This window comes from Rhinopithecus bieti, unplaced genomic scaffold, assembly GCF_001698545.2.
Source record: "Rhinopithecus bieti isolate Rb0 unplaced genomic scaffold, ASM169854v2 scaffold_19722, whole genome shotgun sequence".
Lineage (NCBI taxonomy): Eukaryota > Metazoa > Chordata > Mammalia > Primates > Cercopithecidae > Rhinopithecus > Rhinopithecus bieti.
In genome coordinates this window covers 295,326-305,950 of record NW_016809905.1, presented here as the reverse complement: position 1 = coordinate 305,950, position 10,625 = coordinate 295,326, and the positions used below count along the sequence as shown (strand labels likewise).

At 39.0% G+C, this 10,625-nt stretch overlaps 1 protein-coding gene across 2 annotated transcripts in view; it reads left to right on the top strand.

Annotated features, from left to right (window-relative positions):
- MS4A1 (membrane spanning 4-domains A1) overlaps positions 1 to 9,263 on the top strand; it is a 17,786-nt gene extending 8,523 nt beyond the window's left edge. Inside the window, exons 2-7 of one of the 2 annotated variants that reach the window (XM_017890828.1) lie at positions 1,516 to 1,690; positions 2,158 to 2,277; positions 3,420 to 3,476; positions 5,057 to 5,293; positions 6,088 to 6,189; positions 7,420 to 9,263. In XM_017890828.1, the coding sequence (XP_017746317.1) occupies positions 1,532 to 1,690; positions 2,158 to 2,277; positions 3,420 to 3,476; positions 5,057 to 5,293; positions 6,088 to 6,189; positions 7,420 to 7,638 (894 nt within the window). In that variant the 5' untranslated portion in view covers positions 1,516 to 1,531 and the 3' untranslated portion in view covers positions 7,639 to 9,263. Of the gene's footprint in view, positions 1 to 1,341; positions 1,691 to 2,157; positions 2,278 to 3,419; positions 3,477 to 5,056; positions 5,294 to 6,087; positions 6,190 to 7,419 lie in introns of both variants that reach the window. The other variant, XM_017890829.1, reaches the window with a different exon arrangement.
- The last annotated feature ends 1,362 nt before the right edge of the window (positions 9,264 to 10,625 follow it).

Genomic DNA, 10,625 nt, shown 5'->3' with positions numbered 1-10,625 from the left:
GGGAACATCACACACTGGGTCAAATTGTGGGAAGGGGGAGGAGGCATAGCATTAGGAGATATACCTAATGTAAATGACAATTTAATAGGTGCAGCACACCAACATGGCACATGTATATGTATGTAACAAACCGGCACACATTGTTCACATGTACCCTAGAACTTAAAGTATAATAAAAACAATAAAAAATTAAAAAAAATAAAAGTAACTAAATCCAAGAATTATTTTAGATACTGAACAAGAGAGAACAAAATCTCAACTTTGATGGAACTTCCATTCTGTGGGGGAAGAGATAGATAATAAGCAAATAAATAAATAAGGTAATTGCCTACAGTGATCAATGCCGTAAAGCAAACAAGATAGGATTTTGTAAAAGACAGCAAATAGGAGCACGTGTTATAGGTTGAGGGTTCAAGGTAGGCTCCTCTAGGAGCTGACATTTGAGCTACACCTGAACAAAAAGACACTACCCATGCACAGACCATGAGCCCAGTTAAGTGTTATAGCAGCCCATGGGATAAGAATTATTATTATTTCCATTTTACAGTTGAACCTGAGGCCCAGAGAATTTAAAGAACTTGCCCAACATATCAGAACAAATAGAGGAATCACTATTGAAACCTAGGCAATCTGACTCAGGAGGCCACAGTCTTACATACCGCATTAGAAAGCCCTATAGAGCCTTTTTTTTTTTTTTTTTTTCTTTGAGATGGAGTCTCACTCTTGCCCGGGCTGTAATGCAGTGGCATGATTTCAGCTAACTGCAACCTCTGCTTCCTGGGTTCAAGCAAGTCTCCCGAGTAGCTAGGATTACAGTTGTACACCACCAACACACCTGGCTAATTTTTGTATTTGTAGTAGAGACAGGGTTTTGCCATGTTAGCCAGGTTGGTCTCAAACTCCTGACCTCAGGTGATCTGCCTGCCTTGGCCTCCCAAAGTGCTGGGATTACAGGCGTGAGCCACCACGCCCGACCTAGAGAGCCTTCTTGATGTGACTTGCACAAGGTGGCAGAGTTAGAGACAGAAGGAGGCCTGGAATCGACCCCTCCTGGTTCTACAGATAGTCCTCACCGCACTCTGCACTGTTGCCTCTGGCCCATCATAATGCACAAAGGCAGATAAACAAAAGGACAAGGACCAGTCCATTGAAAAAACATTTTTCAATATTAAAGCACAAGAAAAGCATCCAGGAATAAGAAACAAAGAGGACATGCAGTCATATATGCAAGGTGTTCTCTACAAAGATAAAGTATGCCCCAAACCCAGTTGCCAAGATCACTGGCAGGGACTCCTGGGCCCACATGCTCTTCCTAAACAACCCCTCCATCTCCTTTCTCAGAACTCAGCAGTAGGCCTTGCCTCAGATCCAAGGTCACTCGGAAGAGGCCATGTCCACCCTCAATGACACTCATGGAGGAAATGCTGAGAGAAGCATTCAGATGCATGACACAAGGTAAGATTGCCAAAAATCTTGTTCTTGCTCTCCTCACTTTGTTATTTGTTTCATTTTTAGGAGTTTTGAGAGCAAAATGACAACACCCAGAAATTCAGTAAATGGGACTTTCCCAGCAGAGCCAATGAAAGGCCCTATTGCTATGCAACCTGGTCCAAAACCACTCCTCAGGAGGATGTCTTCACTGGTGGGTCCCACGCAAAGCTTCTTCATGAGGGAATCTAAAGCTTTGGGGGTAAGTCCGTTGCCTTCCATCCCAAGTCGTAGGGATTCTCTGGCCAACAGAAGCTGATGCTGTAGGCCACATACAGAATTCAATCCAACTTGAAGAACTGGGATCCAACCTGATGTGTTCTTTATGTCCAACACAGCAGGCCAAATCAGGGGTGCATCAGAGAAGTCACCGCCTAGATAACCTCTGGGTGATCTTATGTCACCTTTTGGTTTTGGGGTTTGTATATTCAGGGGTCCCCCATCCCAGTCCATTGCCATAATCCCAGGCATACCTGCTCCCTGGAAATGCCCTGTGTGGTTGAGGAAACAGATTCGAACAAGAAAAAGACAAAATTCTTGGCACCTCTAACTGCTTCCTTTAGGCATTCCCCACAGCCCCAAGTCAGGAGCCAGGGCTTCCAACCTTGTCTTTGCCTGCTAGCAGGGATGATTTCAGCTCATCCATCGCTGCCTCTGTTCTCTCCCCAGGCTGTCCAGATTATGAATGGGCTCTTCCACATTGCCCTGGGGGGTCTTCTGATGATCCCAGCAGGGATCTATGCACCCATCTGTGTGACTGTGTGGTACCCTCTCTGGGGAGGCATTATGGTGAGTAAAAGAATAGCAGTCATTTGGGAAATGATGCAGACAAAAATGTTAAAAGGCTCCACAGGGATATGCTGGATTATTTCTGTGTTGAGGGAAATATTATTGGGTTAAACTAATTAAGAAGACAGGTTGACCAAATTGAGTATAAATCCCATGGTTGAGAGTCAGTGTTCCTGTTTCATGTGAATTCAGAGAAGGGGGCCCTGCATGGATCTCACAGGGACTGTCCAAAGCAAGAACACTCCAAAGTCAGTTCTGGTGGGGAGGGCGGCCCTAGACTTTTAGACTAGATAGCAAGATGTTTTGGAAAGCAAGAGGGAGCAGGAGCATCCACTTCCTCCCATCTACTCCTTCTTGCTTACAATTCTGTTTAGTTACTATGGTACCTGATGAAATTTGTCCCATCACAAATCAGTCTTATTTTGCTTATCAACAGAGCAGCACTCTTTTGGCTGTTTTATGTACACGTTTTCCAAATCTGTAACCCTGTCCGGGTGTGGCACATAGGACAGTGATGTTTATTTCCCCATGACACTTTTCATAGTTGCCACTATAAGTCCAGGATTAAAATTTTCCAAACAAGAGATGGGTTAGAGCAAGAGTTTCCTCCATTCTACAGCCTGAATGTGAGAAAAGGAAGACGAAAAATAGTCATCATCATTTCCTGTAACAGCCAGTGTTTTAATGGAGTGCCTGTGCCGTTCAGGTCAAGTATTTCCTTCTGCATCAATTCACTCTTCAGAGGCCATCAGAGTCATTTATGTCACTGTGAACCCCCAAAGGGCAGTTCTACAAGTTAAAACAAAGAAAACTAAAATAAAACTTTTAAATTCATGGTATGTGTATTAATTGATGAGGAAATACGAGTTCTGTCTCTTTGGTCTTATTATATTTCTAGTCACAGATCCCCAGATGATTGAGTAAAAGGCATGAATTTAGTGTCACTGAGCCTGAATAAAGGAGAACTATGACAGCTGAAAAATGCATAAAACTGATAAAAATGGGTGGATGGTTGTGTGAAAGTTGCTGAAAGTGTAGGCTTCTTTCTGACCAGTTATCAATGTTAAAAAGTGATCTCCCTCTCTCCTCTTTCTCCTGCCTTGTCCACCCCTCTCCATCTCCCCCACCTCTCTTTTTTACAGTATATTATTTCCGGATCACTCCTGGCAGCAACGGAGAAAAACTCCAGGAAGTGTTTGGCAAGTAACCATATGTCCTTCTTTCCCACGTGTCAGAGAAGTACCTATTTTTTTGGTTAAAAACTGAGGCCCTTAAAAGCCAAGGTATCACAGCCTCTCAGCCCTAAAAAGCAAAGACCCTCCACAATGTTCTTGTGATTTTATTTATGAAAAACTTAGAAGTGAGGTCTATCTGAAGTATGTTCATGGGAACAGAACTAAAAGCAGATCCATGAAAACCATACCTATAGTCTTATGAATGTTAAATGCTGTGTGAAAATAATAGACCTTTCTGAAAGTCCTATCATTTCTCCCAGATCACCCTTTAGGAAAAGTATCTGATCAATGTCATGATTGACTCAAATTCTAGCTCAGCTATTTTTTGGCCGTGCCACTGAACAAGTCAGTTTACCTCTATGTACCTCTGAGTTTTCACCTAGAAAGGAAGGGTAACAGTCCTTGCTACCATGTGACGTCACAATGGGGATGAAAGGCAGTAGAGTGTGTGATGGTGCTTCAGAGGCTATACGGTGCTACACTGTAGTCTTACCCATAAAACCCCTAGCGACTCATCCACATCCAGAGGAAACTGGCCTGTAGAGATGCTGATGCTGTACAGATGAAAAAAGTTTACTAGCAAGTTTGCTCCCTAAAAATTCCACCCCCAACACTGTCTCTTACTAAACTGAGTCACTTTCATAATCAATGAAGGAATGGGGGGATTGAGATGGTTCCTCTCTTCAAGTGGCCTGACAAACTCAGTTTTGGGGGAAAAACATTTTACGACATCAAATTATTCTCCAGATACAGCCAGACCCACTGACTTGCCATGTGTAAGTCGTAGAGCCAGGAATGAAATATGTGCAGCATAAAATAATAATCAATAATCCCATATCATTATGGTACTTCTTACTTATATTTTCCTGTTTCAACCTTTTATCATCTTTGCAAGGTAAAACGTTCACACTGATATTCTCGCACCTATGCTACCCAGAGACATCAGCCCTAATTGTATTTTGGAAGATGGCTAACTGGGGCTGACCGCAGCCTATGGCAGCAGGGATAGGTGTTGTTACTGTTGTTGCCTCTGCTTTTTAAATTTCCATTTATTTGATAGTACAGATCTAGAGGGTTCTAGCTGAACCTTCCCAACCTAGACTTCACGATACCATCCCACTAAAGTGTGATACAAGAACCGTCTTCTCTCTCTTCCCTCTACCTATTTATGAAGGCATATAATAAACTGGATAATATTTATCTTCACTTATTCAACAAATATTTATTGAATGCGTATTAGGATGGTGGCAGTGGCAGTGAAGGAAGTGCAAGGATACAAGATATAGAATCAAGGGTTACTCTTAGAATTTTTGCTTTGTAAAACAGATGGATGGTGAATGAGATAGGGAAGACTGAGAAAAGAACAGGATAGAGACATGATTTTATTTTATAGAGACAAAGAGGTTAAAAACAACCGAGAGAACTTCAGTATATTTAGTTGTAGTTGCTTTGTGAGTCAAGGGAGTGGCATTTGGAATTCCCTCCCAGACTATGTTTTCCAAAGGGAAATCAAACCCAATTAATAATCTGTGTCTCTATTTCAGGTCAAAGGAAAAATGATAATGAATTCATTGAGCCTCTTTGCTGCCATTTCTGGAATGATTCTTTCAATCATGGACATACTTAATATTAAAATTTCCCATTTTTTAAAAATGGAGAGTCTGAATTTTATTAGAGTTCACACACCATATATTAACATATACAACTGTGAACCAGCTAATCCCTCTGAGCAAAGCTCTCCATCTACTCAATACTGTTACAGCATACAATCTCTGTTCCTGGTAAGTGTGAAACTGGATTGCTCTCCAGGGCGGAAGGATGACTTGTTTATTAAGATCATGAATTCTGGATTCATCCAGACCACCTGAGTTTGCTAGTTATTGTCTATGTAGCTGTGGGCAAGAATTTTAACCACACTCTGTCTCAACTTCTTCACCTGTAAAATGGGGATGGTAACACTATTTATCTAATAGGGTTGTTCTGAGTAATAAGTAAGTTAATATATACAAAACATTTAGAACAGTGTTTGGTACCTAGAAGTGCTATATAAGCATTGGCTTTAACGTTAATTATTGTAAACATCATTAGTGGCATTAATATTTATCATTATATTGACTAAGATGAGCATAGAAGAAATACCTAAGATGTTATGAATATCTTTTGCCCAAGGACTTTTAAACGTAGAGTTTGAAAGAGATTTTTTAAAAATGCATATCCCAAGGATGAAGAGGTCTCCTCAGCATGATGCCATACCAACTAAGACTGAACACAATTTAATTTGAGACTCATTACTTAGTCTTTCCTATATAGAATTGATTCTTCAACTGATTATTCATACCTTACTTTCTATCAGCAATACACATTAACCATCTGTTGTGTGCTGAAAGATGTGTTTAGAGTTAGGGTTAGAGTTAGAGCTGTCTCCTGTACTAGCAGTTCTCACAGCTAGTCATTACTTGTCTAAAGAATTGACCTCTTGATCATTCAATTATAGTCAACAATAACTTATTGAACATCAACAGTGTTCTTTGTGCCATTATTACATTTTCACCTTCATTCTTCTGTTGTTTTTCAGGGCATTTTGTCAGTGATGCTGATCTTTGCCTTCTTCCAGGAACTCGTAATAGCTGGCATCGTTGAGAATGAATGGAAAAGAACATGCTCCAGACCCAAATCTGTAAGTAGTAGGCCCTCTGGCCACAAACTCCCTCTAGAAAATCCATATCCACAAAGGATCATTTATGGAGAATGTAATCTGACGAGTCGTTGAAACTAGGAGCTTGATTTGAAAGGAAAAAAAAAAAAGGTCATGGCATATTTCTAGAAAGCAAATAATATCAATAGTAAGTAAAGATGTCTTGAAATTTGAAATCAGTCTGTAGTTAGAGCCCACAGTTCTACATTCTGTGTGGTTTTTGTTTGTTTGTTTTGTTTTGTTTTGTTTTTTGAGACAGAGTCTCACTTTGTCACCCAGGTTGGAGTGCAATGGTGCGATCTTGGCTCACTGCAACCTCCACCTCCTGGGTTCAGGCGATTCTCCTGCCTCACCCTCTCAAGTAGCTGGGATTACAGGAACCCGCCAACACGCCAGGCCAATTTTTGTATTTTTGTAGAGACAGGGGTTTCACCATGTTGGCCAGGCCGGTCTTGAACTCCCGACCTCAGGTGATCCTCCTGCCTCAGCCTCCCAAAGTGCTGGGATTGCAGGCATGAGCCACCATGCCCTGCCTCTGTGCATCATCTTCTTAACCTTCCCTGCTGCTTGACTTCAGCCTTCCATCCTGATTTTGTGATTCCACATTCAGTGTGTAAAAGCAAGATGGTTGAAGGTTGAAGGCTGACTAAAGTCACTAGCCCTTTGGTTTCATTTTTCAGTATTCCCCTCCTCCCTCCTTTTCACCTAGTTCCTCTTCCAAGACAGTAGGTTAAAGGGCTCCACAAATGGAAATAAAAAGAGACCAATAATAGATATATTACTAACCGCTTCAGAACCAGACTGTTAGATTAAGAATAGAATTTAGAAATCATCACTAATTACTTCATTTTGCATTTAAAGAAAAATAGTATCAAAGAGTGAAAATTCTTCTCCCAGAGTTATATTCACTAAAAGCAAATCAGAACAACAATCTAAACTCCTCTCTTACTGCAACGTTCTTTTCCCAATACCACGTGGTCATTTCAGGCACTGGGGTAAATGTCTGCTGCCCTTGAAGATTTACTCAGACTTGAGTTTTAATAAGTGATTTGATAAGAATTTAAGCACCTGCAAAATAAATCCTGGTATTTAAAAGCATATAATAATAAGTAGCATAAAAACCAGGAGCTATTTGATAAATGTTTGTAGAGATTGTTGACAAAGGTGTCAATGGTAAAAGTAAAGAATAGTTTGTTTAATATTGTGTTGTAGAGTGTAGTTCTCCTGTCAGCTGAAGAAAAAAAAGAACAAGCCATTGAAATAAAAGAAGAAGTGGTTGGGCTAACTGAAACACCTTCTCAACCAAAGAATGAAGAAGACATTGAAATTATTCCAATCCAAGAAGAGGAAGAAGAGGAAACAGAGACAAACTTTCCAGAACCTCCCCAAGATCAGGAATCCTCACCAATAGAAAATGACAGCACTCCTTAAATGATTTCTTCTATTTTCTGTTTCCTTTTTTAAACATTAGTGTTCATAGCTTCCAAGAGACACGCTGACTTTCATTTCTTGAGGTACTCTGCACATACTCACCACATCTCTATCTGGCGTTTGCATGGAGTGGCCATAGCCCCTTCTCTCTTACACTGAAAGTAGAGAATGTAGCCATTGTAGCAGCTTGTATTGTCATGATTCTTCTTTTGAGCAACTTTCTTACATTGAAGAAAGGCAGAATGAGTGCTTCAGAATGTGATTTCCTACTAACCTGTTCCTTGGATAGGCTTTTTAGTATGTTTTTTTGTTTGTTTGTTTTTGTTTTTCCATTTTCTCCATCAGCAACCAGGGAGACTGCACCTGATGGTAAAGATATATGACTACTTCACGACATTCCTAAACTATCTTTTTTTTTTTTTTTTTTCCACATCTATGCTTTTGGTGGAGTCCCTTTTGCATCACTGTTTTAAAGACAATTTAAAAAATAACAACTAGGGACAACACAGAACCTATTCCATTTATCTTTCTACAGGGCTGACATTGTGGCACATTCTTAGAGTTACCACACCCCATGAGGGAAGCTCTAAATGGCCAGCACTCATCTGTTTTTGTAAAAACAGCATAGCTTATACATAGACATGTCTCTGCCTTAACTCTTCCTGACTCCCACTCTAGGCTATTGTTTGCATGTCTACCTACTTTTAGCCTTCATGCAAGAAAAGAAAAAAATGACCATAGAAAATGCCACAATGAGGTGCCCAAATTTCAAATAATAATCAACATTTCATTGTATTTATAATTTCCAGATGACAAAGTATTTCATCAAATAACTTCATCTGATGTTCCAGGATCAAGAAAACATCCCTATCTCTATTTTACAAGTAATTCAAAGAGGTCAAATAATTTGTAAACAAGAAAAGGTAACTTATCAACAGTCATAACTAGTAATTACGAGAGCCTTGTTTCATAACCAGGTCTTCTTACTCAAATCCTGTGATGTTTGAAATAACCAAATTGTCTCTCCAATGTCTGCATAAACTGTGAGAGCCAAGTCAACAGCTTTTATCAAGAACTTACCCGCTGATCAGCACTAAACAAGCACTGAGAGACACAGAGAGTCAGAGTCAGATTTTACCCATGGGGATAAAAAGACTCAGACTTCTACCACATTTGGAAAATGACTTGCATCATAAATATATAATTAACTGGTAGTTTATATAAAGCAGACACTAAGTGCTATAGACATTCTCAGAATATCCTACTCAGAAACAATGTAATTAAAATGCCAAATCTGAGTCAATAGCTGCCTTACTTTTCAATGCAGATATACTAGTACCTTACTTTGAAATAATGTTAACCTAGGGTGAGGTCACTATAATCTGTAGTCTATTATTTGGGCATTTGCTACATGATGAGTGCTGCCCGATTGTGGCAGGTAAAGAGACAATGTAATTTGCACTCCCTGTGATATTTCTACATTTTTAGAGACCACTAGTGGAAGACATTCCCCAAAATTAGAAAAAAAAAGGAGATAGAACATTTCTGTCGACGTAAAGTTCTCAAAATTCGTTCTAAATTAATAAAACTATCTTTGTGCTCTTTTCTGCAACAGATGATTCCAACATGGGTGTTTGTCTATTCTTCTTTACTCTTGAAACATTAGACCATGGGAGGTTCTTACAGCCTTGAGTTCATATTTACAAAACCCCAATCTAGGTTTGAACTGTGAGGTGTCAGGTCATCAAATATTCATGTCTATATAGTCTTACACAGGTTCCCAAAGAAAATGTTCATGGGATAGGTCATTGATAATGGATTCCTTACTCCCAGAACTCCAGATGACTGAAATATATGAGAGAAGTAGGAAAGGGCATGGTAGGGGCAGGCCTGAGGAAAAAAAATGAAAGTCAGAAATCTTTAAAAAAAAATACAAGATGTTATTTCTATCTTATTTTTTTCCCCATTTCTGAAATATATATGAGGATTCCTCTCCAAACCCATGGTTTCTCTAAGAATTTTGAGTCATTTGACCTCAAATAATTAGTTTTGGCTGACCTCACATAAGTTATTAAAATAGGGGACATCTTTAATGTCTGCTATTAAAGAAGAATGAAAATTCCTATGACCTTCTCTCCGATGATCCCTTTGGCAATATAGAGTCAAATAATAACATTGGCCAATAGTAAACATGCTTTGCCAAGAAGTGGAAGATATATTCTCCAGCCTTAGTTTTTCCTCTCAATTTGTATTTTCGTAAAAATAATGTTATATCCACAAAGGAAATAAGCTTCGAAAACCCAATTGCACTCATTGACTAGGAGGCTCACATAACTTCTTTTCATTTTCTTCTGATTGTCTTATAATCTTTGTTTATAATAAGGTGATAAACCATCCCAGTTTGTCTGAATCTGAGGGATTTTTCTGGGATACAAGATTTTCAATGTTAAAACCAGGATAGTCCCAGGCAAACAGGATGGTTGATTATCCTACTTCATAGTAATAGATAAGTTTACCCAGTTACAATCACGGCATATTATTTGCTTTTTACATGTAACAGCATATCCTAGATTTTTCCTTATTCATATATAATTTCATAAGCATCACTTAATTTCAATTTAGGATTTCATGAATCAATATAAATTTACCATTCCTCTATTATTGGATATGTAGGGTATTTTCTTTCTTTTTACAAATGACTTTTGGAGCACAGAAACGATGAGCAAGATACATGTTTCCTCTTATTATTCAAAATGTAGCTTTACATTTAAAGTCTTGTCAATGCCGACCAGTAGGAAGTACTAGCACCTGTTAAAACCCAGAAAATTTATTTTTAATTTCACTTCGATAAGAGAATAGTCAAAGATTCAATACACAGAAATAGTTACTTCAGATTCATTTAGTATGAGTTCATTTAAGAAATTTGATTTGTTTTAAATTCTTGGTGTATAACATAAAACACTGATGGAGGGGTTCAAATCTGAAAT